This window comes from Salvelinus namaycush, chromosome 3 (genome assembly GCF_016432855.1).
Source record: "Salvelinus namaycush isolate Seneca chromosome 3, SaNama_1.0, whole genome shotgun sequence".
NCBI lineage: Eukaryota > Metazoa > Chordata > Actinopteri > Salmoniformes > Salmonidae > Salvelinus > Salvelinus namaycush.
Genome location: NC_052309.1, coordinates 97,007,934 through 97,035,805, shown reverse-complemented (window position 1 = coordinate 97,035,805; position 27,872 = coordinate 97,007,934). Strand labels below are relative to the sequence as shown.

Below are 27,872 nucleotides of genomic sequence, written 5' to 3'. Positions count from 1 at the left end.
ATCCCCCTCAGCAGCCTCCACTGGTATCGAGTATAATAAACCTGGTATCCCCCTCAGCAGCCTCCACTGGTATCGAGTATAATAAACCTGGTATCCCCCTCAGCAGCCTCCACTGGTATCGAGTATAATAAACCTGGTATCCCCCTCAGCAGCCTCCACTGATATCGAGTATAATAAACCTGGTATCCCCCTCAGCAGCCTCCACTGGTATCGAGTATAATAAACCTGGTATCCCCCTCAGCAGCCTCCACTGGTATCGAGTATAATAAACCTGGTATCCCCCTCAGCAGCCTCCACTGGTATCGAGTACAATAAACCTGGTATCCCCCTCAGCAGCCTCCACTGGTATCGAGTATAATAAACCTGGTATCCCCCTCAGCAGCCTCCACTGATATCGCGTATAATAAACCTGGTATCCCCCTCAGCAGCCTCCACTGGTATCGAGTATAATAAACCTGGTATCCCCCTCAGCAGCCTCCACTGATATCGAGTATAATAAACCTGGCATCGAAGTCAAAATTCTGGTATCGTGTCAACACTAGTATAGACGTATAGATTGCATTTGGATTACCGAGTGTTATTTGGGTTGTTAACTGGTCTCGTTCTGACATTTGACTTCTTGGTTGACATTTCTGCTGCACTGTTCGGAGCTAGTAACAAGCATTTGGCTGCACTCGCTATAACATCTGCTAAACTGTGTATGCGACCAATAAACTTTGATTTAATCACGATTCTACGATCAGGGTCAACGAATGATAAAACGGGACACTCTAGAAGTTTGGTGCGACAACAGTAATTGACAAGGACACATTTATTTAAGAAGAAAGCCTTTATTTTGTCTTCCCACAGTTCAAGTTTGTCAGAACCACCCAATGACGTGGTGGCATGTAGAGTGATGAGGTAGACCATCAGTTCCATCCACCCTGTCATCAGCCTGTACAGTTCCATCCACCCTGTACAGTTCCATCCACCCAGTCATCAGCATGTACAGTTCCATCCACCCAGTCATCAGCCTGTACAGTTCCATCCACCCAGTCATCAGCCTGTACAGTTCCATCCACCCAGTCATCAGCCTGTACAGTTCCATCCACCCAGTCATCAGCCTGCACAGTTCCATCCACCCAGTCATCAGCCTGCACAGTTCCATCCACCCTGTACAGTTCCATCCACCCAGTCATCAGCCTGTACAGTTCCATCCACCCAGTCATCAGCCTGTACAGTTCCATCCACCCAGTCATCAGCCTGTACAGTTCCATCCACCCTGTCAGCCTGTACAGTTCCATCCAACCTGTACAGTTCCATCCACCCAGTCATCAGCCTGCACAGTTCCATCCAACCTGTACAGTTCCATCCACCCAGTCATCAGCCTGTACAGTTCCATCCACCCAGTCATCAGCCTGTACAGTTCCATCCACCCAGTCATCAGCCTGTACAGTTCCATCCACCCAGTCATCAGCCTGTACAGTTCCATCCACCCAGTCATCACCCTGTACAGTTCCATCCACCCTGTCAGCCTGTACAGTTCCATCCAACCTGTACAGTTCCATCCACCCAGTCATCAGCCTGCACAGTTCCATCCAACCTGTACAGTTCCATCCACCCAGTCATCAGCCTGCACAGTTCCATCCAACCTGTACAGTTCCATCCACCCAGTCATCAGCCTACACAGTTCCATCCAACCTGTACAGTTCCATCCACCCAGTCATCAGCCTGCACAGTTCCATCCACCCAGTCATCAGCCTGTACAGTTCCATCCACCCAGTCATCAGCCTGTACAGTTCCATCCACCCTGTACAGTTCCATCCAACCTGTACAGTTCCATCCACCCAGTCATCAGCCTGCACAGTTCCATCCAACCTGTACAGTTCCATCCACCCAGTCATCAACCTGTACAGTTCCATCCACCCAGTCATCAGCCTGTACAGTTCCATCCACCCAGTCATCAGCCTGTACAGTTCCATCCACCCTGTACAGTTCCATCCACCCAGTCATCAGCCTGTACAGTTCCATCCACCCTGTCATCAGCCTGTACAGTTCCATCCACCCTGTACAGTTCCATCCACCCAGTCATCAGCCTGTACAGTTCCATCCACCCTGTACAGTTCCATCCACCCAGTCATCAGCCTGTACAGTTCCATCCACCCTGTACAGTTCCATCCACCCAGTCATCAGCCTGTACAGTTCCATCCACCCTGTACAGTTCCATCCACCCAGTCATCAGCCTGTACAGTTCCATCCACCCTGTACAGTTCCATCCACCCAGTCATCAGCCTGTACAGTTCCATCCACCCTGTACAGTTCCATCCACCCAGTCATCAGCCTGTACAGTTCCATCCACCCTGTACAGTTCCATCCACCCTGTACAGTTCCATCCACCGTCATCCACCCAGTCAGCCTGCACAGTTCCATCCACCCTGTACAGTTCCAATCCACCCAGTCAGCCTGTACAGTTCCATCCACTGTCATCAGCCTGTACAGTTCCATCCACCCAGTCATCAGCCTGTACAGTTCCATCCACCCAGTCATCAGCCTGTACAGTTCCATCCACCCAGTCATCAGCCTGTACAGTTCCATCCACTGTCATCAGCCTGTACAGTTCCATCCACCCAGTCAGCCTGTACAGTTCCATCCACCCAGTCAGCCTGTACAGTTCCATCCACTCAGTCAGCCTGTACAGTTCCATCCACCCAGTCATCAACCTGTACAGTTCCATCCACCCAGTCATCAACCTGTACAGTTCCATCCACCCAGTCATCAGCCTGTACAGTTCCATCCACCCAGTCATCAGCCTGTACAGTTCCATCCACCCAGTCATCAGCCTGTACAGTTCCATCCACCCAGTCAGCCTGTACAGTTCCATCCACACTGTATTACTCAATCTTCTCAACACATAAGGAATCAGTGTGTTGAGGAGCCTCTGTACTATTTGGAATAGTCCCGCTCCACATCTAGATCCTTAAGCTTCACAAACTACAAAGTAACCCATAAAGAACTAACACCTTCAGTCGGATAGCCATGAACACATTGTGAATGGGCCCATCAAAAGGCACATCAAGCTATGTTCTAATGTGTTGTTCACTGCTCTAGTCTGCTTTACGGAACTAAAAAGTGGAACGGAACTATTCCGAGGATTACAGTGGCCCACTTTTAAGATGGCCGACAAGGGAAAAAAGGTCAAATCACAGCAGCTCTTTATTTGCTTTCCCTTCTTTACGCACATATTATAAATACTCCTCATCCACCAACTTTGATAAGAAGCCCACTACAATGTATGTCAGAGAGGCTGAGAGAAGACCGGATAGGCTTACCAGTTACAGACCAGGGCTGCGTCTGAAATGGCACCCGGTTCCCTAGAAAGAGATAGGAAATAGGGCATCCTTTTGGACGCACCCTAAAAACACTAAGGGCATGTGTCACCACTACCCCTGGTGGTCACATGGCAGGATTCTCATAGTCCTGATCAAAGGGCCACTGCATAGCAGAGTCCAGAGGGTTGAGTTCCAGATCAACCCAGAGCCTCCCTACTCCCTAGGGCACTTCTATAAAGTATGGAGTGGAAACTTTAACCAATATGGTGATCGCTTCACCTTGTTATAGTGCTCAGACCTCCAAATCGGTCTCAGACCTAGATGATTGTCTAGGGATTAGGGGGTCGATTTGGGATTCAAGCCTAGATGGCAGGTACCCATTCACAGCCTAGCATGATCTCACACATAAGTAGTCTTCCACCATAAAGGGTTGCGTTCATTGGGGCATGCAACGGGAAGCGTTTAGCATTTTGCAACGAGGAACCGAACATTAGCGTTTCTTATTCGGACCAAGTCCAGGTAGTTCCTCACTGTTTGTTTTCTTCCGTTTGGTGCCTAATGAACACAACCCAGCGCTGAAGAGAGGTACAACATGGTGGGGAAATAAACATGGCCGCCTCCGCTGACTTAAAGCAGGGCATTGAAACCTGAGAGGTGGCTGCAGCAGATCGATCAAACAGACAGATGATTACAGGAGGAGTCAGCGGGCTGCGTTTGCCTCTCACACACCGACTGCATTAAAACCAACGAGTACACATCAATCAGCCGCATAGCACACGACTACACGTCCACTCTGCCGCCACGTTGCCAACGTTACATTTAAAAAGAGAAAAAGTTGTCCAAAATAGTATTTACATCTTCAACACACAAATTATTTCCCCTAACATACTGTACGTGTAAGGCATGAGGCTTCGTAGACCTCTCTGTGCTTCGGGGATGAAACACGATACTGACATGCTCCTGTCCAGCACTCGGGAAAAGGAAATTGAGAAAAATATAAAATTAAAAAGTTAAAATGGGTCAAACAGCAGCCCCCAACCACATCCAGGAAACCAAGTGATAATAGTCCTAATTAATCATGAAAATACAGCTTTTAAAATGGCTCAGAGGGACTGGAAGATACAGTATAGTCTGGATAGTTAGATTATCATTCCCCCAATTACAAGTCCATGTACTATATGAGAATACACTGTTCACATACTCTTCACAACACTCTTGGTGACAGAGCAGTCAGCAAGGGGCGGGGCAGAGGGGTGTATACAGATGGGTGAGGGGGTTGTATATAGGGTCAGATGATAACAGATGCCTCGCATTCCCATGCCACCAAAGAGACCTAGGTAGGACTTGCAATTCCTTTTGTACAGGGCCCCCAGTCACACTTTCACCTTTGAACTTCCCCCTACAAAAGAAACTTACTTCGTCTGACCCCTCCAGAGCCTCCCAAAACCCTGCCCGACGACAGCATCTGCCGTCCCATTACTGACCAATCACCAGAAGGCGAGAGGAGAAATGTAGGTCACCTCTTCCCCTCATGATACGATTCAGAAAGAGTAAAGACACTCCCTTAAATTCATATTTGATGAAAATATACAGTATTACAAACTGTATTACAAAAACAAAAACGCATAAATGAAAAATATATATCTTTTCAATTCATTATACAGAGACGTACACATTTCACCAAATTCTTTTTCACTTTCTGTGTAATTCAGAGTGATGGACATACAGTATGTGTAAAGAGAGATTCTCTTCCTGCTGACAGACACGGTCCAATCAGAAATCAGAAAACTGGTACAGTGAGGAGTTTGATTCAGTTCAGTTTGTAGGAGTAGAGGGAGGGAAAGGTTTGTTGGACCTGTGGGCGAGTCTCCAGTTTGGGTGGACACCATCAACATCTTGAGTTCATATTACAAGCGCTTTCCCACGTGGCCTCTGGGAGCTGTAGTCAGTCTTTGGGGAAACCCTGTGGGAGTAGGTAGGGGGGCAGGAAGTTGGAGTTGTGTGGCAGATCAATTCCAGTGAGCTTTCTGAAAGGCCTTGGATTGGTGGGTGGGTGGAGAAGTCCCTACCTCCTACCCTGGTGGGTGGAGGGGCGTGTCAGTCTGCCAGGATGATCTTGACAAAGCTGGCTACGTCCGTCTCTTTGGAGTCATGCAGGGTGAAAAAGCGGTGTTGCTGTAAAAAACATACATGAGAAAACACCATGAGTCAACAATTCCTAAAATAAACACTAGTCCAACAAAGTACACATTTACACACAAGATTTAAATACAAGAATACATCATCATCATCATGGTTTGACTAAACACTTGGGTAAGCCTGTCCTCTTGTGGACACATAACAAAGAGGAAACAGAGACAGGAAGTGAGCCTTTACAAAGACGCTGTGAATGAAGAGAGAAAAACAACACAATCCAACAACATTACACGTATTCACCGGTCAGATTTAAACAAATGCTTATGAGGATCTAAAACCAACCATTAATTCTGTGTAGGCGGGTCTCTCGTTGGGTTTCTTTCTCAAGCTGCAGAGAGAAAACAAAACAAAGAACTGAGAAACATACCTCAATACTGGACACTTCTTAAAATATACCTTTAGTAAGAGACCCCAACACATCAAGCCTGTTTGAGGACAACATTCTGATAACTTTCCCAAAAATCACAGGTTTTCCCAGATATCCCGGTTAGGAGATTCCCAGAATCAGGAAGGAATAAGCAGGAAATCCAGAATCCTCCAACCTGAGAAGGTTGCCGTAATTGTGCAACACTAAGTACACCAAAACACATTTACACCAGATAAGTCTACATGAAAGCTACAGCACGACATTTATAGAGCGGGCCAAGGCGGGACTAGGTCAGGACAACTGGGTCATCCCCAAAAATGTAGGTGGATTCATTTCCAGGTCATTTTCCCCCAGGTTGCATTCACACTGGGCAGATAAACAGATCTGATCATGTCTGGAGAAGGTTAAAATGCTTTTATTTAACCAGGAAGTCCCACAATCAGTCTCACCAACCACATATGTTGTAGCAGTCAGAGATGCACAGGCTGAAGGGGACCCAGGGCAGTGCCCAGGCCTGGACCCACAGGGAGGGGACAGCAGGGCAGTGCCCAGGCCCAGACCCACAGGGAGGGGACAGCAGGGCAGTGCCCAGGCCCGGACCCACAGGGAGGGGACAGCAGGGCAGTGCCCAGGCCCGGACCCACAGGGAGGGGACAGCAGGGCAGTGCCCAGGCCCGGACCCACAGGGAGGGGACAGCAGGGCAGTGCCCAGGCCCGGACCCACAGGGAGGGGACAGCAGGGCAGTGCCCAGGCCCGGACCCACAGGGAGGGGACAGCAGGGCAGTGCCCAGGCCCGGACCCACAGGGAGGGGACAGCAGGGCAGTGCCCAGGCCTGGACCCACAGGGAGGGGACAGCAGGGCAGTGCCACCTGGTGGTGTTTGGTTCAACTGCCTCATCAGTAAGGCCAGACAGGCAGCATCCCAAACACCCTATACAGTGCACTACTTTTGACCAGGGCTCTAAACCCTACTCCTATAGGTCCTGGTCAAAGGTAGTGCACTTAATAGTAGGGACGGGCATTCTACTTTTTTTTTTTTACTGTTCGAGTACTCGCAGGATTTTTACTCGCAGTACTCAGAATGGAGAAAATATAATTTTTTTAAACTTTTAGAACACAAGGATAAATATGTGCGCGAATATCTGCCAACCGTGCCTAATTTATCATAACCATTACAGATTGCTATATATATATATATATATATACCATAATATCAACTGGTTATATTATATGGTGAAACACAATCTTCTAAAAGGCAGTAACCTCAGCAGGGGCGCTTGCATGTAGAAGTCTATGGCTTTGCAATGGCATAGCCGTGTTCTGTTCATTTCCTGAGCACTCATCACAGTCAAGACACCTATTTCAGAGCAAAAACATCTAATATAACAAGAAAACACAACAGAATATTTTTCCAAATGAAAAAAAGTTGCCAGTGTGAAGTGATGTGCATCTGGGACAGTTATTCCCAACCAGGGCTCAGTTTGAAACGGGGCTCAGTTTGAAACGGGGCTCAGTTTGAAACGTTGAAATACAATTTCTTCAGGGTTACAAACCAAAATCTGTCTTTTCGATATAGGCCTACAGATGTTCCATTTGGTTTATTCTGCCTGTTCTTTGGAATTTTCAAAATGGATTCACAACGTTGAACAATGCTCACAGTGATGAATTACGGCCACGACATCAGTTTGGTTTAGTAGGTTTAGGCGTAATAATTCTTATGAAAACACGCTTGTCTTTTTCAAACTAATGTTTCTGTATATTTTCAGTGTGGAACCATTCCACCAAATACTTTCACAGTATTTGGGAAAAAAAAGGTGACCTCTGGTTAAAAAGAAAGGTTTGATGTTGAGTTGTCATACCCATCCGTACTAAACAGAGATGGTGCCATTTGGAATGCAGACAGAGAGAGATGGGCTCACCACTGGGAGCTGAAGTCCACAAACTCGGGGGAGAAGCGGTCCGAGGGCAGCTGTGGAGAGGGCTCATCCACTACCTGCTTCAGTTGCTGGAAGGGTGTACCCCACGAGTCATAGGGGAACTTCAGAATGGCCAGCTCAATCTGGGGCAGAGGACCAGACAGAGGTTTGTTAACCCCCAGAGAGAGGCAGGCAGAAGCTCATCTTTCAACTATGGAGACTGGTATTTACCGTCATAAAGAAACATGTGACAATACAGTAGAATCATCACTCAGACCAGGGTTGTATTCATTAGGACACACCGTTACAAACTAACGTTGCAACAGAAAACAATCACATAAATTCAGGTAGCCCCTCTCCGTTTCAGTCCCATTTTCTTGTTTGGTGCCTAATGAACATGACCCTGCTGTTGAAAGAATTGGTGTGGTTGTTACTGGTAGAACACCGATTTGAGATGAATGGATGTCATTTGACGTTAATGCACAGTTCACATGATCTCAATCCAGGATTTGGTCCCAATCATGTCTGTGACTCACCATTGTGATTCCTAGACTCCAGATGTCTGACTTGACGCTGTAGCCTTTCTGGTTGAGGTCGGGGTTTATCCGTTCCGGCTGAAACCGAGGGAATGAAAACACTATCAATACCATGACACCAACGCCATCACATAGGATAAGAATACCACTGTAACATAACGACATCAACACAACAAGCACCAATCCTATTTCATTCAGGCAGTGCGCTCCCAACCACAACTAGACCAGGGTCGTGTTAAGTCTTTTTGTTGTGTTAGACGTTTTCCATGCGCTGCCTACTGAGCGTTGCCCAGACGGTGTCAGAGCCACCTCTCCCCAGTCCTCCTCACTCTATCGCTGTTCAACACTCTCTCCATGTTGTTCTGTTTAGTCTCTCTGGCATCACTGTTCAACACTCTCTCCCTGTTGTTCTGTTTAGTCTCTCTGGCATCACTGTTCAACACTCTCTCCATGTTGTTATGTTTAGTCTCTCTGGCATCACTGTTCAACACTCTCTCCCTGTTGTTCTGTTTAGTCTCTCTGGCATCACTGTTCAACACTCTCTCCCTGTTGTTCTGTTTAGTCTCTCTGGCATCACTGTTCAACACTCTCTCCATGTTGTTCTGTTTAGTCTCTCTGGCATCACTGTTCAACACTCTCTCCATGTTGTTCTGTTTAGTCTCTCTGGCATCACTGTTCAACACTCTCTCCATGTTGTTCTGTTTAGTCTCTCTGGCATCACTGTTCAACACTCTCTCCCTGTTGTTCTGTTTAGTCTCTCTGGCATCACTGTTCAACACTCTCTCCCTGTTGTTCTGTTTAGTCTCTCTGGCATCACTGTTCAACACTCTCTCCATGTTGTTCTGTTTAGTCTCTCTGGCATCACTGTTCAACACTCTCTCCATGTTGTTCTGTTTAGTCTCTCTGGCATCACTGTTCAACACTCTCTCCATGTTGTTCTGTTTAGTCTCTCTGGCATCACTGTTCAACACTCTCTCCCTGTTGTTCTGTTTAGTCTCTCTGGCATCAGTGGTTTCTTTCATCAGGATTATTCAGAAATTAAAACAAATACATCATCTGCACAGAGGTGATCGTCACGTTTAGCATCTCAGGAACCACATCAATATGATGAAGCAATCTTCTGAGAGGCACAGCTTGACCACGAAAAAGAACCTGGCCAACCAATGACTGAAGAGGCCTTACGCTGCGGCTGCAACCAGGGTCGTGTTCAGTCGGCACAAAATGGAAACGTAGGAGGTACCACATGAACGTTTCATTTCTTACGTGTCAAGCTTCTATAAATTCAAATGTATTTATAAAGCCCTTCTTACATCAGCTGATGTTACAAAGTGCTGTACAGAAACCCAGCCTAAAACCCCAAACAGCAAGCAATGCAGGTGAAGGAGCACGGGGTTTCCCTTCAGGAAAATGTGGCGCAGGACATTTGACCGGCAGCATTTTAATTTAAACAGACATTCACGAAATGTAGACATTGGGTGTGTAATCTGATTAGGGAGTCCACCCATTGAAGTCACTTTTACATGATGGTTATTCATTTTAACAGAACATGCCACTCCAGGATATAACGGTGTGCGTCCTTATAATTCTGATGAGCACTTTGAAGATGTTAGAGTGACTGTCATGTTTCCTTCTCCTCAGCCAAGACACGAAGACGAGACGAATAACAAACAGCTACATCACTAGCCTATGTCAATCTAGTACCCCCCATAGCAGAAAAGTTGACCTATTCTATTGGTCAGTTTATCGTTCTGTGCGAGAAAGAAATGGCCTTTTCCAAACAGATTCTGGGACGAAGGATCCTAAATTCATACAACCAGTAGACCTAGGCTACATAAAAACAAATAACGAGGCTGATTCTGGGACGAAGGATCCTAAATTCATACAACCAGTAGACCTAGGCTACATAAAAACAAATAACGAGGCTGATGCTACAGAGCCGAACGTTAACTTAAAATGTGGATAAACTTTTATTTCTTCACATTATAAGCGCAGCAATGAGCACATGGCAGTAGGTTATACGCGGATGTTCATTCCATAATGCAATTAGCATGAAAACCCCGTTGTCAAATCGCACCGCACACACAATTTAGAAAGAGGGGAGAACTAAAGATGCAACAACTAGCATGGGTTGCTAACATGACTAGGATTGTGCCTTTGGCTACTGGACAATGAAAGAAAGTTGAATATGCTACTGGTTTCAATGGCATATGGAAGTCTATAAAATAATTGCCACCACGTTTCTATGGTCGGGTTTTACTTTGAAGGAAGGTAAGACATGTCTCATAATATGAAGTAAAACATTCAGGTTTCAAACAATTACATGTAAGTATGTTTTCTAAATGCATACTGCCTCCAGCTCATTTCAAAGTGGTGTGTGACGCACTGAAGCCTACAGATACCGTTGCATATAGAAATGGGAAACACAATTTACCACAAGTGGACTCCAATCAAGTTGTAGAAACCTCTCAAGGATGATCAATGGAAACAGGATGCACCTGAGCTCAATTTCAAGTCTCATAGCAAAGGGTCTGAAAGCTTATGCAAGTAAGATATTTCTATTTGTAATACATTTGCAAACATTTCTAAAAACTTGTTTTCGATTTGTCATTAGAAAAATAAATGAATTGAATCCATTTTTAAATAAGGATGCACTGTAAGCATGACCGGTCAAATGCATTTATGTCGACTGGTATCTCCATCAATGAATAGGCTAAAAAGCATTATTTTGCAATCAGATTTTTTCTTCTCCTGGACAATTGTCCCTCGGCAGCTACATTTTTTTGGCTTTTAATTTTTTTTTAACCAAAAGCCGTCTATTACCGGCTAACAGAAAGCCTGGTGCCTACTGAACATGGCCGAGAAGGTGTCAGAGCTCACCCACCTCTCTCTCTCTCCCCCATTCCTACTCACCGCCATGTAGGGCTTGCAGCCGGCGTCCATGGTCTTGGCCACAGAGTCCACCAGGTGGCCGCTGATGCCAAAGTCACACATCTTCACCTGGCCCTGTGTGTTGATCAGCACGTTGGACGGTTTCACATCTGCACAAAGTACATATTATTAAAAATATGTTTGTTTTTTAAACTAAGGAATAGTTAAGTCCCTCCAAACGTGGCGGAAGGCAAAAAAAATGATACAAATAAAATAAAGGGCCATTTCAGATCAACACGGGTAAAGGAGGTGATCGAGTGATGAGTAACCGTGCCCAAGACATGAAGAGTTGTTAGCTCCCAGCTCCCCAAGCTGTTTGCCTTGGCTTTAGCTCAGCAGGCTAACAAAATCGTATCCTTCATTTACCTCGGTGTATCACTGAAAGTTTGTTATGCAGATGCTCCAAAGCCTTAACGATCTGGAGAGAGAGAAAGAAGCAGTTACACACACTGCATTTTAATGCCATCATTCCAGATAACCTGAGGGAACTGTGTGACTGTTCCTTATACAACAAGCTGGTGTGGACACTTTTTACAGATGACAATATAAATCATATCAACAGGACAGTGTACTTCAGTATAGTGCATGTTTTTCTGTTCTGTTCTCTCTCTGGCATCAGTGGTTTCTTTCATCAGGATTATTCAGAAATTAAAACAAAATACATCATCTGCACAGAGTTCAGTGTGACGTTATACTGTAACTATAAGCATTACTCAGTAACCCTGCAGGGTTGTGCTCATTAGGCACCAAACAGAATAACAAACTGAAACAGGGAGGGACTACGTGGACCAATAAGAAACTCATTTGTTTTCCATTGCAAATCATTTTTTAAATGATCTCCATTGCGTGCCCTGATGAACACAACCCAGGTGTCCACTCACCGCTACAGTGATCTTCCCCAGGATGTCTTCAGGGATGGTCATGCCTTTATCTATCACCTGCTTGTAGAACTTATCCAGAGACGTGTCCATCAGCTCCATGCAGATCCACACGTCACCCTGGCAACGCAGAGACAACACCTATTACTATAGAACTACCTCTTTAAATACTCAGCCTGTTTGTTTCTCTCTCTCTGGCATCAGCGCTTTCTTTCATCAGGATTATTCAGAAATTAAAACAAAATACATCATCTGCACAGAGGTCAGTGTGACACACACAAAAACACACAAAGAAAACCAAATAAGTTCTTCCATGACTGATACAGAGGAGACTACTTTTAATCGTAGTTTGAAAACCCAACTGAATTGAAAATGTATTTGAAGGCAGAAAGAAGTGGCCAAGTGCTGGTTCCCCCCCATCTCGTTAGTCAGCACGTGTTACACCTGTGCTGGTTCCCCCCCCCCCCCCCATCTCGTTAGTCAGCATGTGTTACACCTGTGCTGGTTCCCCCATCATTCTAGAATAACAATCCTTTATCTGGTCTTCCCTGATTTAGTTTTGTTCCACCTTTTTTGGTTTGCTTCCCGTCTTTAAGTTTGGTGATTTTGTTTGCCTCCTCTTGGGCAAATATAGTGTGTCTCATGGTGGGTGTCTTTTAGGTGCCAGTTGTTGCTGCTAGTCAACTTTCAGTGGACACCCCCCATGAGAGTCCTTCAGAACCCCTCCTAAAACCCCACCCGTTTCCTTTTGGTTGTTCTCAGTGACTCTTGGTTCCCCTTTCGGTTTGAGTGACAATTTTTGGTTTTCTTGCTGGGGAATGTAACAACCTGTTAAGTCTTTTCCAACCGGTTGATGAAGGGAATGAGACAAGGACAGTTTTTTTTTTACCAATTAAAATGAAGTCCAGATAACTCCATCTTAATTTGACAAACTAAGAGCGAATGTGACGGTGTGCCATCTATGGCTGTTTACACAAGTAACCCAATTCAGATTTTTGGCCAATAATTGGTATTTTGAACAAATCAGAACTTTTGCAAATAAATGGGCAAAATACAATAATTGGGCTGCCTGTGTAAACCCAGTCTGTGCTACAGATGTGGTGTTGAGTGACAGTGTCCAGGCAAACCCAGGCTGTGCTACAGATGTGGTGCTGAGTGACAGTGTCCAGGCAAACCCAGTCTGTGCTACAGATGTGGTGTTGAGTGACAGTGTCCAGGCAAACCCAGGCTGTGCTACAGATGTGGTGTTGAGTGACAGTGTCCAGGCAAACCCAGGCTGTGCTACAGATGTGGTGCTAAGTGACAGTGTCCAGGCAAACCCAGGCTGTGCTACAGATGTGGTGCTGAGAGCTGACCTCTCTGAAGAGAGCGCCGTAGAAGGTGACCGTGAAGAAGCAGTCCACGGTCCTCATGGAGATGTCCAGGTCCATCAGCAGTCTCTTCTGCTCCAGGGTGTTCACTGTGGCCCGGATCCTCTGGGGGGGGGGGGGGGGGGGGGGGCAGTCACAGAAATACAATCACTAGAAGGAACAAAGCCCTGTGGCTCAGACCATGGCAATTTGAATGGACTCACAGGAATACTAATTAGCTCTTCCATAATGTATCTATTTAGTATTTGTGTGTAAATTAAATATAGTTCAGGGCTCACTTGTTAAAGATTATGACTTCCCAGTGAAAATAAACTTTAAATTTGGTATGACATCTGCCTAGGACACCGTAACCTCATCCATTACTGTTAAACTACCTGTTTAATTTCTCTCTGGCATCAGTGGTTTCTTTCATCAGGATTATTCAGAAATTAAAACAAAATACATCATCTGCACAGAGGTCATTCATTGCCACGTTTGGCTTGACAATAAAAAATGAAAAAACATATTTAACCTTTATTTACCTCGGCAAGTCAGTTAAGAACAAATTCTTATTTACAATGATGGCCTACCCCAGCCAAACCCTAACCTGGACAACGCTGGTCCAATTGTGCGCCGCCCTATGGGACTCACAATCACGGACGATTGTGATACAGCCTGGAATCGAACCAGGGTCTGTAGTGACGCCTCTAGCACTGAGATGCAGTGCCTTAGACCGCTGTGCCACTCGGGAGCCCAAAATGACCGTAGGAGTTGTCAAAACAGCACAGGTCTGTGTTGGTCAGGAGTGTTGATGTTGAGATAGAGCTGTGTGGCTTGTCTTTAAATGTGACACGCACACTTATCTAATCAACATCTCAGATATATAAATAGAAAATGTACGTTTAGACTTTTGAAAACATATCTAATATTATTAAATATCTAATAAACATCTCTGATAAAGTGCCGTCGGAAAGTATTCAGAACAGTTGACTTATTCCATATTGTTACGTTACAGCCTTATTCTAAAATCTATTCAATACACCCCCCCCCCCCCCCCCCCCCCCCCCACAGCAACCTAGACACAATACCCTATCATGACAAAGCAAAAACTGGTTAAGACATTTTTGCAAATGTAAAAAATGAAATACCTTATTTACATCAAGGGGTCTGAATACTTTCCGAATTCACTGTACAGAAATATGCCATGTAGAACAAACATGCCTCTGACATGTAGAATAAGGAATTGTTTTGTCTCTATTCATGGCATTTCTATCTGCAACATTCCATAATGTTGGCTCATTTAACATGCACCCTGGAGCTAACTGGAGCACTCCACCCACCTTGACGGCCATGATAAGCCCACTGGGCACATGTCTCATCTTGTCCACCACGCCATACGCTCCTCTACCCAGCTCCCCAATCTGCTCCAAGTCATCTGCCTTCACAACAAAGTTCTGGCCAGAGGGAGAAAGAGGTCTATCAGCCAATCACATCAAGTTCAACCAATACATGCAAAAGAGAAAACCCCGAGTCGTGTTCATTAGGACGCATCAGAAAACTAAAATAAATATTTCTTATTGGACAAGTCCAGGTAAACCTGGGTGGTATAGTTCTGGATTTCTGAGTCAGGTAATGACATCACCATTTTGACACCAAAACCATACACTTATCGTTGACTACATTACAACTCTCTTCAACACTCTCCCTGTCTTTTTGTTTAGTTTCTCTCTGGCATCAGTGGTTTGTTTCATCAGGATTATTCAGAAATTAAAACAAGTACATCATCTGCACAGAGGTGATCGTCACGTTTGTCTGAGATGCACAGCGTGAGAAAAGTCTATCAGTCACATCAAAGTCACCCAGTAAATGCATTAGAGAAAACGCTACGGTCGTGTTCATTAGGACACGCAACAGAAAACATTTTCAAAAAGCTTAGCAACGCAAAACGAAAGTAAGTGCTTCTTATTGGACAAGTCCAGGGGTGTAAACATTAGTCCAAAGTTACAGAACATGAGTTTCTATTGGACAAATTCAGGTCCGTCCCCATTCCGCTTAAGAAACGTTTTCCAACAGAATCGGCGTAATGAATACACCCCAAGCAGTCCCTCCCTGTTTCAGTCTGTTTTCGCCCGTTTGGTGTCTAATGAACATGACCCAAGTAAAACCACAAAAGGTGATAGAAAGTACTACAGCCTGAACACAACGTTCCTCCCTACCTTTTCTCCAATGGTAACACAGGCTTTGGAATCCAGATCTCGAGGGGGGCTGAGGAGAGAGGATAGGTAGTGGGATTAATACCATGGATTCCTTTAAAAATGTGACATCGATATCAAACTTAACACCAACAGCTAATGCTCTTTCTCATTGAACATCACACTGTATGACTGTACTTTGACAAGATGCTATGTGAAACCTGGGTGGTAGAGTTTAGGGTGTGAAAGAGGAGATTCGGGTAATGACATCTGCATATGAAACCATAACCTCATCATCTATTACTGTACAGCTACCTCTTCAGTACACTCTCCCTGTTTATTTTGGTTTTCCTCTTCACCATTATTCAGAAATTAAAACAAACACATCATCTGCACAGAGGTCATCGTCACGTTTGTGACAAACACACAGCAGTGGCTAATTTCCAGGGCATCTTTTTTTGGAGTGGTGCTGCACAGATGAGATCTCACAATATCTGGAGGAGTGTTTAGCCCACCATCTCAGAAAGCAGGTTAATATGACATAGCAATCTTCTGAGATGCACAGCGTGACCACGAAAAAGACAACCTGGAATCCGGCCAACCAATGACAGAGAAGAAGCCTTACGCTGCGGCTGCAGGTGGGGGCTGATCAAAGACCTCTTTGGAGAGCTTGAGCCCTGGGTTCTTCTTCTTCCCTATGAGAGGAGAGGATGGGGAGAGGAGAGATCAGCCTAGTTCTTTAAGAAAACTCATCTGTACCAAGACCTGTCCATTTTCACTTTCAATAAACCAGAACAGAGAAACCCCCAGTTGAACCTTGTGTTGTGAGAGTGCTTGGTGTTGATTTTCAGTGGGGTAGCTGTTCTGTTTTTGGTGTGGACTTCCGACTTGTACTGTAACGTGTTACTGACTGTACAGTTCCATTTGTTATCTACCCAGAGATTGCTTAACAATAGGAAACAGGTGAATGACTCGCTCATAAATCGGAACGATGACACAGAGAGCGAGAAAGCAGAAACAGATTACCTCACTTATTAACCCTCTGTTTTGTCTAACCCTATTGTTATACAAGCAGCAATTTAACTGCTTTGGTTTGTCCGAACCAAAGACTCAACCATAATCAGAAGAATACTCACTGAACAGTGACTCATGTTAGCTCCTGCAGTAGGTCTGCTGCTGCCTACACAATGGAGACCAGAGACCTCTCCCTGTGTGAAATGCACACTACAGTGCATTCATAAACAGTGTTCACAAGCAACAAGTGGGGACTTCTCATCCAGGCTAGGGCAATGGGGCCATGCTGGTGTAAAACAACAACCCCAACTGAAGGAACGTGGGATTCAGACGAGGGCTGCGCCTCAATAGTCTAAACATGGACCCTTTTCTCCTCTCCTGATCTGCACAACATTGGATGAGTGGGAGTGATACAGTAGAAAGATATTTAGGATCTGCTCTCATCCGGGGCCTGAGGCAGGTTGATTTCTGCCAGCTATTGGCAGGTACATTTGCAGAGGTCCCGTTAAATGCAGAATTCTGTGTTTTCACGCAGACAAAATATGAAAACGCAAAAGAAAAATCTTGCTGCGTTTTGTAAAATGCTGGTTTAAATGCTTTTTTTTGTTGCCGAGACTCATTTTGGGCTTCAGCTGCACTTCACTCAGATGAGAATTCACGAAAAAGGCATTCTATCAGCAGACAGCACTCTGACTGACGTGGAGCTACTCCATCATTCTATCAGCAGACGGCACTCTGGACTGACGTGGAGCTACTCCATCATTCTATCAGCAGACAGCACTCTGGACTGACGTGGAGCTACTCCATCATTCTATCAGCAGACAGCACTCAGAATGATGGAGTAGCTCCACGTCAGTCAATCAGCAGACAGCACTCTGGACTGACTCTGTTTTACTCTTCTCTGGTAAAATGCACGATTAGCTTCAGCCAAAACATCAGGAAATGTAGCTGGTGACATTCTTTCTATGATAAACAGAAATATGAGGTCATGTATCGTTTTTGCTTAAAAAAAAAATATATATATATATATATATAGCTTTTTCATTGTAAGCTCATTTACTTGTGTGGCTGACTGTCAAAGTGTTGCACTTCTATTGTCATCTGATGAATTAAGCTATTTCTGCCGAATGTGTTGCACTAATGTATTTTATGTGAAGGTAAACTATATTTTTATGCCGCTGATCACTACTGAAGCAAAATAATATATATATATATATATATATATACACACACAATTTCAATATAAAACGCAGGTGAAATGGTTTAAAAAAGGCAGATTTGATGGTCTGCGTTTTGAAAATGCAGCTTTATGAACTCTAAAGCAACCCTTGCATGTCTTCTGCACCAGCCACCTTGGCAGGTAGCCAATGATAGGCTCTGCTCTCTGTTGGTAGATCTGTGTTGGAAAGAACACGAGGAAAGGATGACACTTGAGACTATTGAGATGCATCCTGGTACATGTGTGTCCTGTACAACAACTGTCATTGACCTGGAGATGATGTTCCCTCTAACCCAGACAGGCCATTAGGCAAGGAAGGGAAAAAGGAAGCACCTTCACTCAGAGATACAGCACATCGCCAAAAGTATGTGGACACCTGCTCATTCCAAAATCATGGGCATTAATATGGAGTTGATGCACCCTTTGCTGCTATGTTACCAAAGCCCCTTATACTACCCACCACTGCGACCTGTATGCTCTAGTTGGCTGGCCCTTGCTACATATTCGTCGCCAGACCCACTGACTCCAGGTTATCTATAAGTTGATGCTAGGTAAAGCTCCGCCTTATCTCAGCTCACTGGTCACAATAACAACACCCACCCGTAGCACGCACTCCAGCAGGTATATCTCACTGGTCATCCCCAAAGCCAACACCTTCTTTGGCCGCCTTTCCTTCCAGTTCTCTGCTGCCAATGACTGGAACGAATTGCAAAAAAATTAAATAAATAAAATCGCTGGAGACTTATATTTCCCTCACTAACTTTAAAACATCAGCTATCTGAGCAGCTAACCGATCGCTGCAGCTGTATATAGCCCATCTGTAAATAGCCCAACTAATCTACCTCATCCCCATATTGTTTTTATTTACTTTTCTGCTCTTTTGCACACCAGTATTTCTACTTGCACATCATCATCTGCTCATCTATCACACGTTAAATTTGCTAACTTGTAATTACTTCGTTACTATGGCCTATTTATTGCCTTACCTCCTCACGCCATTTGCACACACTGTATATAGACTTTTTTTTTTCTTCTATTGTGTTATTGACTGTACGCTTGTTTATTCCATGTGTAACTGTGTTGTTGTTTGTGTCGCACTGCTTTGCTTTATCTTGGCCCGGTCGGAGTTGTAAATGAGAACTTGTTCTCAACTAGCCTACCTGGTGAAATAAAAGGTGAAATCATGTTTATTTATTTTATTTTAAGGCGTTCTACTAGATGTTGGAACATTGCTGCAGGGACTTGCCTCCATTCAGCTAGCCAAAATATCATTAGTGAGGTTGGGCACTGATGTTGGGTGATTACGCCTGGCTCGCAGTCGGTGTTCCAATTCATCCCAAAGGCATTCATTGGAGTTGAGGTCAGGGCTCTGTGTAGGCCAGTCAAGTTCTTCCACACCGATCAACAAACAATTTCTGTATGGACCTCGCTTTGTGCACAGGGGCATTGTCATGCTAAAACAGGAAACGGCCTTCCCCAAACTGTTGCCACAAAGTTGGAAACACAGAATTGTCTAGAATGTCATTGTATGCTGTAGCATTAAGATTATCCTTCACTGGAACTAAGGGGCCGAGCACGAACCATGAAAAACAGCCCCAGACTATCATTCAGTCTCCACCAAACTTTACAGTTGGCACTATGCATTCGGGCAGGTAGCGTTCTCCCGGCATCTGCCAAACCCAGATTTGTCCATCTGCCAGATGGTAAAGCGTGATTCAACACTCCAGAGAACGCATTTTCACTGCTCCAGAGTCCAATGGCGGCGAGCTTTACACCACTCCAGCTGACGCTTGGCATTGCGTATGGTGATCTTAGGCTTGTGTGCGGCTGCTTGGCCATGGAAACCCATTTCCTGAAGCTCCCGACTAACAGTTATTGTGCTGACGTTGCTTCCAGAGGCAGTTTGGAACACGGTAGTGAGTGTTGCAATCCATTTTCAGCACAAGGTCCCGTTCTGTGAGCTTGTGTGGCCTATCACTTCACGGCTGAGTCATTGTTGCACCTAGACATTTTCCACTTCACAATAACAGCACCGAGGTTGACCGAGGCAGCTCTAATAGGGCAGAAATCTGACGAACTGACTTGTTGGAAAGGTGGCATCCTATAACGGTGCCATGTTGAAAGTCACTGAGCTCTTCAGTACGGGCCATTTTACTGCATCTCTATGGAGATTGCATGGCTGTGTGCTAAATTTTATACACCTGTCAGCAACGGGTGTGGCTGAAATAGCCAAATCCACTAAATTGAAGGGGTTTCCACATACTTTTGTATATCGTGTAAATTGGCTCAGAGGTAACCAGACACTTAAACACCACTTGCTGTTTAAAGCTTCCATTGGCTCTCTGTACCACGAACAACTGGAAATAAGGCTGCAGAGAGCAGAGACACCATTCATAAAAGGCAATGCAATGTTTCAAGTGAAGCATTTAGGTTGGGTATAGTGTGTTGGCCGGGTAATACAGTGCAGCCTAATCGTGGGTGGATTATCTGCAGTACATACACAGGAGGCTAAATGTTAGCAAATAACCTACATATCCGGATGAAAGCAAGTTCGTATAGACTGGACAGGTAGCATCTCATGCTCTCCTCAGATGAGCGACTGCAGATGTCCAGCTTCCCAGTAAGAAGAGATTAATTGACTTCCCAGTGAAATACAGTGAGGGGAGATTCATTGACTTGTGCTATGCTCACATGCACCCAGCGGAGTAAAAATAGATGTTCATTTCCTCCGTCGAGTTAAAAAAAGGAGCATTCAAAACCTTCTTAAAATGACCTAGAACAACAGTATAAAAACAGCCTTTGTCCCAACTGAAGTAGCATGGCAAGAAATTGCCTTTTTCCCTTTCGGTTATTTGAAATGAAATCTCCAAAATATCCCTATTTGAAGAAAAAAAAAGCCATAGAAAGCTGGTTGCAATTTCAGTTTAATCCACCAGAAAAGACTGAACAAATATTACAACAAATATTGTTAAACTCAAATATACAAATTGATTAAAAAAAACTTTTAAAAAAAATGGTCTAATCTTTCTAAATTATATAAACAGGATTGGTGGAATTGTTAACAAAAATATGGAAATGTCTGCCATCTTCAAAATTACAACCAACTGATTGCAGCATCACTGCAAAAATGGAGGCGACAAGTGGGGAGAAGGTAAGGATACACAAAACGACGCCGGATTCAAAACTGAGTTTATCAAATTAAAATTATAAAACATTTTTGCATGTAATAGCATGTTACATACACACACCATACCAGTCAAAAGTTGACACCTACACATTCCACACTTTATTTTCACTATTACTACAACTATTCTACATTGTAGAAAAATTATGAAGACATCAAAACTATGAAATAACACATATGGAATCATGTAGTAAACAAAGAAATGTTAAATATAAAATATATTTTGATTTGTTTGAGATTCTTCAAAGTAGCCACCCACGGCACACTCTTGGCATTCTGTCAACCAGCTTCATGAGGTAGTCACCTGGAATTCATCTCAAAACACAGGTGTGCCTTGTTAAAAGTTAATTTGTGGAATTGCTTCCCGTCTTAATGCATTTGTGCCAATCAGTGGTGTTGTGACAAGGTAGGGGTGGTATACAGAAGTTAGCCGTATTTGGTAAAAGACCAAGTCCATACTATGGCAAAAAGAGGTTAAATAAGCAAAGAGAAATGACAGTCCATCATTACTTTAAGACATGAAGGTCAGTCAATCCGGAAAATTTCAAGAACTTCTAAAGTTTCTTCAAGTGCAGTCGCAAAAACCATCAAGCGCTATGATGAAACTGGCCACAGGAAAGGAAGACCCAGAGTTACCTCTGCTGCAGAGAATAAGTTCATTAGAGTTAACTACACCTCAGATTGGAGCCCAAATAAATGTAAAAGTGACAGACATCTCAACATCCACTGCTCAGAGGAGACTGTGTGAATCAGGCTGTCATGGTCGAATTGCTGCAAAGAAACCACTACTAAAGGACACCAATAAGAAGAGACTGCTTGGGCCAAGAAACAAGCAATAGACAGACCAGTGGAAACCAAATTTGAGATTTTTGGTTCCAACCGCCATGTCGTTGTGAGATGATCTCCGCATGTGTGGTTCCCACCGTGAAGCATGGAGGAGGTGTGATAGTGCTTTGCTGGTGACACTGTCTGGGATTTATTTTGAATTTAAGGCGCACTTAACCAGCATGGCTACAACAACATTCTGCAGCGATATGCCATCCCATCTGGTTTGTGCTTAGTGGGACTATCATTTGTTTTTCAACAGGACAATGACGCAACACACCTCCAGGCTGTGTAAGGGCTATTTGACCAAGAAGGAGAGTGATGGAGTGCTGCATCAGATGACTTGGCCTCCACAATCACCTGACTTCAACCCAATTGAGATGGTTTGGGATGAGTTGGACCGCAGAGTGAAGGAAAAACAGCCAACAAGTGCTCAGCATATGTGGGAACTCCTTCAAGACTATTGGAAAAGCATTCCAGGTTAAGCTGGTTGAGAGAATGCCAAGTGTGCAAAGCTGTCAAGGCAACGGATGGCTACTTTGAAGAATCTCAAATATATTTTGATCTGTTTAACACTTTTTTTGGTTACTACATGATTCCATGTGTTATTTCATAGTTTTGATGTATTCACTATTATTCTACAATGTAGAAAATAGTAAAAAATAAAGAAAAACCCTTGAATGAGTAGGTGTCCAAACTTTTTACTGGCACTGTACATGGGGATACAACCATCCCAGCTCTGCAGATTTTGCAGCTTAGAGACAGAATCATTAGATCACTTGTTTTGGTACTGCCCATATGTAGCTTATTTTTAGTCGCAGGTTCAGGAATGGCTGAAAAATGTCAACATTTACTTGGCGCTAAGTCTACAAATAGCACGGCTGGGGGGTTTGAAAAGTCCTAATCAATAATACAATTAGCAAAAAAATATATATTTAATTTACAATCTGTAGAAACCAGGAGAATAGAAAGGTTCAGAACTTTTGTGAAACATCACAGTTGGAAAATATATGGCAGCTAGAAATCCAAACTGGATGATCTTTAGAGATTGATGGGAGGGGTTGAGGGTAGCTGAAGGCTGGGACTGAAAACAAAAAAGGTAATTCATGTAAAATATACTGTGTCTGTAAAATGTATATAGTATGTATAAGCTGGAAGTAAAAGTCTTGGTATTGTTGTCCATTTGTTTACTCCAATTAGGGGTGGTAGGGTTAGGGGAAAATATATATTTTTTATATTTAAGATACACTTAAAAATATAAAGGCAACATGTAAAGTGTTGGTCCCATGTTTTATGAGCTGAAATAAAAGATCCCAGAAATATTCCATGAAAACAAAAAAAAAGTCTCTCAAATTTTGTGCACAAATTTGTTTACATCCCTAGCAAGCATTTCTCCTTCACCAAGATAATCCATTTCCCATGACAGGTGTGGCATATCAACAAGCTGACTAAACAGCATGATCATTACACAGGTGCACTTTATGCTGGGGGCATCTGTGGCATTGTGTCACCCAACACAATGCCACAGATGTCTCAAGTTGATGGAGCATGCAATTGGCATGCTGACTGCAGGAATGTTCACCAGAGCTGTTGCCAGAGAATTTAATGTTAATTTCTCCACCATAAGCTGCCGCCAACGTTGTTTTTGTACGTCCAACCGGCCTCACAACCGCAGACCACGTGTATGGCATCGTGTGGGCGAGCGGTTTGCTGATGTCAACGGTTTGAACAGAGTGCCCCATGATGGCGGTGGGGTTATGGTATGGGCAGGCATAAGCTACAGACAACGACACACAATTGCATTTAATCAATGGCAATTTGAATGTACAATACCGTGGTGAGATCCTGAGGCCCATTGTGAGGTCCATTTAAAAAATAAATAAAAAGGTATCTGTGACCAACAGACACATATCTGTATTCCCAGTCATGTGAAATCCAAATGCATTTCAATTGACTGATTTCCTCACCGCAATTCAGTAAACTCAATGAAATTGTTGTTATATATATATATTATTATTTATAAAAATATATATATGGGGGATTGGAAATGATGCAGACAATTACATTTGTTAGAAGCCATAATCTACTATATTAAAGCTGATCCACAGCCCAACATAGTTTCTTGCCATGCTTAAAACAATTTAGTTTGGCTAAATACTGCCCTTAGCTCGCAATGCATAGCTAAAATGCATGGCAGAAACGGATCTTACGTGGCACTCTATTTCAGATGAACTCCCTGACATACAGTATACCTTGAGCGTCTGAGGTCACATATTTGACTAGTTGACAGCTAGGCCCACATCAGGCCTCATATCAATGAAGGAGCTATTAAAAATCCTACAACTCTAAGCATTTCAGGCATGGGACTATGCAGTATCCAACACTTTCTTTGTGGGAATGTCTGACGTCGACGAATCCAAGTTAGAAGTTCTCATGTTACAAATGGTAGCCCATATGGACGATACTTACTGCGTTAACTTCCTCAGGGTTTGGGGGTCGGGGCAGGTGCGCACTCCCCTCTACTGCCTGTGTCCAGGCAAGAGAGGATGACTCCCAACCAAACAAGACATCCTTTCTGAATAGCTGTCACGAGATCCTTTGGGAAGCATGATGTCATTGGGCATAGCTCTCCTCCAGCTTTCAGAACCTCTGGTACATCCACCTGAACCCTAAACCCAGCCTAATAAGCTTACTGCCCTACAACCCTTTGGTTATAGTGGAGTGTAAGCCCACTGTCTACACGTGTTGCTTTGAAATCAGCATCGTGTCAATGTGACATTAGCATCGTGTCAATGTGACATTCTACCTGCTACACAGAGCGTGTTGTAAAGCCTTGTAAAGTAACCAGTGGTGTGTATAGTCAAGGCCATATGTAACCACAATCAACTTTATTTCGCATTCAATTCACAAGATGGAATGAATGCGCACGTCAGCCATTGATTCTTGGACATGACACAACTGGAGCAATAGAGCAGATTCCCAAGGAAGCGTTCCCTCAACGGCCTGAACCATGCACAAAAATAGCCTATAGGCATAGGCGGTAAACTGAAATAATTGATGCTGACTAATCTAGCTACAGCCGTAGCTGTGGTGTGTGTGCATCTCATGTTACAGGTGATTCACTACCTTCTAGAGGAAAATAACCCCACCCGGCTTTAGTCACAGACAGGTGCACTGGTTTGAAGACTCCTGTACAAGGTATGCTATGTCTTCTGTGTGAAGCCTGTACAAGGTATGCTATATCTTCTGTGTGAAGCCTGTACAAGGTATGCTATGTCTTCTGTGTGAAGCCTGTACAAGGTATGCTATATCTTCTGTGTGAAGATGAATACTCAGAATTCTTGGACAGCCCAATGGATGACGGCGTGAATAGCTGGGTCACGAGCCACCATCACAGCCACAATCGACCCGCTTAAACCGGCAACGATGAAGCTACCAAGTAACAGGTTATTTTTCACTCTGGACAAGCAGCAGTGCTCTCTCACTGTTAGAGTTTCTGTGCATGTGCACAGGTTCACGTCACACTGCTACAACGTGGTAGGTACGGGACCAAAACAGCGGAGAAGTTTAGCCTTGTGCTTCACCGTTCTTAGTTGTTGTCGAAATCGGCCCGATATTGCTGCGTGGAACTCATTTCCATCTCAAATGACTGAAGCAAACAGCAAAGTTAACTTAAAGAAAAAACAGAATAAAACACATCACAATGCCTCTCCCCTGTCTAACCCAAATAACTCTTGGGCATAGGTACATGTACTGATGTGTGGGTAACTCAGTAATGTGTGTAACTGGCAGTAGGACCTTTTTAGGGTTCTATTGTTATTTAAGATGTGTAGTTCAGTCGTTGAGCTGTTCTTGTCTATTGACGTTCTGGGATTATGTCATGTTTTTTGTGGACCCCAGGGAGAGTAGCTGCTGCCTTAGCAACAGCTAATGGGGATACGAATAAAATACAAATTAAGTTCACCTCTAAACCTAGTCCGGGACTACCATGCACTTTCAATGGAGATAAACCATTGAGATTAATTTTTTATCCGGAACTAGGCTTAATCTGTGTCCAGGATGGGACTGGCTGCCAGTCAGAAGGCACACCGGTCAGACCGTGTTAACCCACTGTGCTAAAGCCTAGCACTGTCTCTAAATCAGTCTGGATAAAAGCGTCTGCTAAATTATCAAAAGGTCAATGTAAAACAAAAAAAAAGGGGTGCTTGAAAATGTCTCACATTGCAGCTGACATTTCTTGTGTGGGCAGAGCAAACACCATTGTAGAAGAGTGCATTATTTGTTGTATAACCTCCTTAAGCAACAGCAACTTGAAATGAACAAACAAGTATTGCAAAGCACTTAAGCCTACTCCACCCAATACCTTAAACAAAGTGAAACTGGCTACAGCGGTCAAGAAAAGTCCATACACAATGGAAAACCCAGGGCTCATCCTACACTTTTACTATAAGCAAACAGGCCGTTGCTGCTCCCGAAAGAAAGGTGAGCACCAATAACGTCAGCATAGCGCCACAGTGTAGCAGCTGTACAACCACAGGTTGCAGAAGTCACTGGAAGAACAGGTCAACACATGCATTCAGGTAGCTAGGCTATAGAGGGCCTGCCTGTGATCATAGTCAGTGAGCAGGCCTCTCACAATCCTGCTGGTAATGCCAGTAGGATTGTGTAGATAGATCAGCACTTCCCAAATTGTTGCTGGGTGCACGTTTTGGTGTTTGCCCTAGCACTACACAGCTGACTCAAACAATGGATGCTTGATAATCAGTTGATATTTTGAATCAGCTGTGTAACGTTAGTGTTAGGGCAAAAACCAAAATGTGCACCCCTTGGGATCCCCCAGGTTAACGATGGTGTAGCATAATATCACATCAACAACATAATGTCCCCATGTGTGACGTTGGAGGGCCTTGATTTATTTTCCACCAGGTGTTTTTTATTCAACATTGCTTGTTGCTAGCTAACTACACATCACTTAGTGTCAGAGGGAGACCAACTGTATAATAGATCAGGCATTTGTAGAAAATATGCGAGACAAATATAAGTGAACAACTATTGCAAGAATGCGTGAGACGACATGAACACTCACACGGTAATATTAGACCAAGTAACGCTGTCGGGAAAAATACATGACTCATGTTTTCCCATCAAACGACAAGTCGCGAGGCATGGCATGCGTGCTCCAAATAAAATAACGCACGCGATATAGGTAACGTTACATCTATACCGGTGTGGCTAGCTACGCACTTTTCGTTTGGTCGAATAGACAATGCTATAGGTAACGTTAGCTCGCTAAGTAGCTAACTAGCAAGCAACAGTTGCAACTTGCAGCCCCAAGTAGCCTAACTAACGTTAGCAACGTTATCGCGTGTTCACAAACAATTGTTTAAATTTCCAGGAATTGACAGGAAACAACCAACCACGGGGAATCCGCATAAATGTTCTGGTTTCTAGCCAGGTTACAGAGAAATGCTATCAGGTACAACTTGTACTGTAGCTAGCTGAAGTTAGCTAGCAACTTTGTACAAGGGCAGACCCTAACGTTAGTTAAGCCGGAAACGAACTGATATTTTAAAAAACGTCAATAATGCAATGACGCAATAAATAACCCTGACTTCCATCAATGCATCTTTGTCCGAAATGCAGTCTTGTTGCACGAGATTAACATTATTGTTAGAATTCTTACCTCCTCTAGAAAGAGACATTTCCCCCTTTGCTTTGATGAGGGGGAGGGGAAGCACAAAGACTGTTTTACTCCCTCCCTCCCTGCATCTACCCCGCTCAGAAGCTGCGGCTTGTCCTGCAACTACGATGCAAGTCTGTTTCAATCTTCATGCATGTTGCGTTAAGTTTGTCTCCGTGTCGCAGGGCTTCTTGTTTAAAAAAAAGTTATAAACCGAAAGCACATATGAATGCCGGTGAATTTAACTCGATAACGTTACAATACTAAACGCTACACTTT

General features: G+C 44.0%; 1 protein-coding gene across 31 annotated transcripts; it reads right to left on the bottom strand.

Annotated features, from left to right (window-relative positions):
• Positions 1 to 810: 810 nt before the first annotated feature.
• LOC120043801 (dual specificity mitogen-activated protein kinase kinase 6) lies at positions 811 to 27,872 on the bottom strand. Of its 31 annotated transcripts, none has more exons than XM_038988374.1 (14): positions 27,597 to 27,872; positions 16,297 to 16,366; positions 15,696 to 15,744; positions 14,820 to 14,933; positions 13,486 to 13,605; positions 12,134 to 12,250; positions 11,619 to 11,670; positions 11,235 to 11,362; positions 8,325 to 8,402; positions 7,792 to 7,931; positions 5,787 to 5,832; positions 5,378 to 5,483; positions 2,730 to 5,271; positions 811 to 2,414 (listed from the first exon to the last, which is right to left on the bottom strand). In XM_038988374.1, exons 1-12 carry the CDS (start codon positions 27,613 to 27,615, stop codon positions 5,406 to 5,408), a joined length of 1,011 nt encoding a protein of 336 aa, XP_038844302.1. In that variant the 5' UTR covers positions 27,616 to 27,872; the 3' UTR covers positions 811 to 2,414; positions 2,730 to 5,271; positions 5,378 to 5,405. The 31 variants fall into 31 exon arrangements, with proteins under 31 accessions (XP_038844302.1, XP_038844307.1, XP_038844322.1 ...); XM_038988379.1 differs by having other exon boundaries at positions 811 to 1,242; positions 1,289 to 2,414; positions 2,730 to 5,483; positions 27,597 to 27,871; XM_038988394.1 differs by having other exon boundaries at positions 811 to 1,133; positions 1,289 to 2,414; positions 2,730 to 5,483; positions 27,597 to 27,871.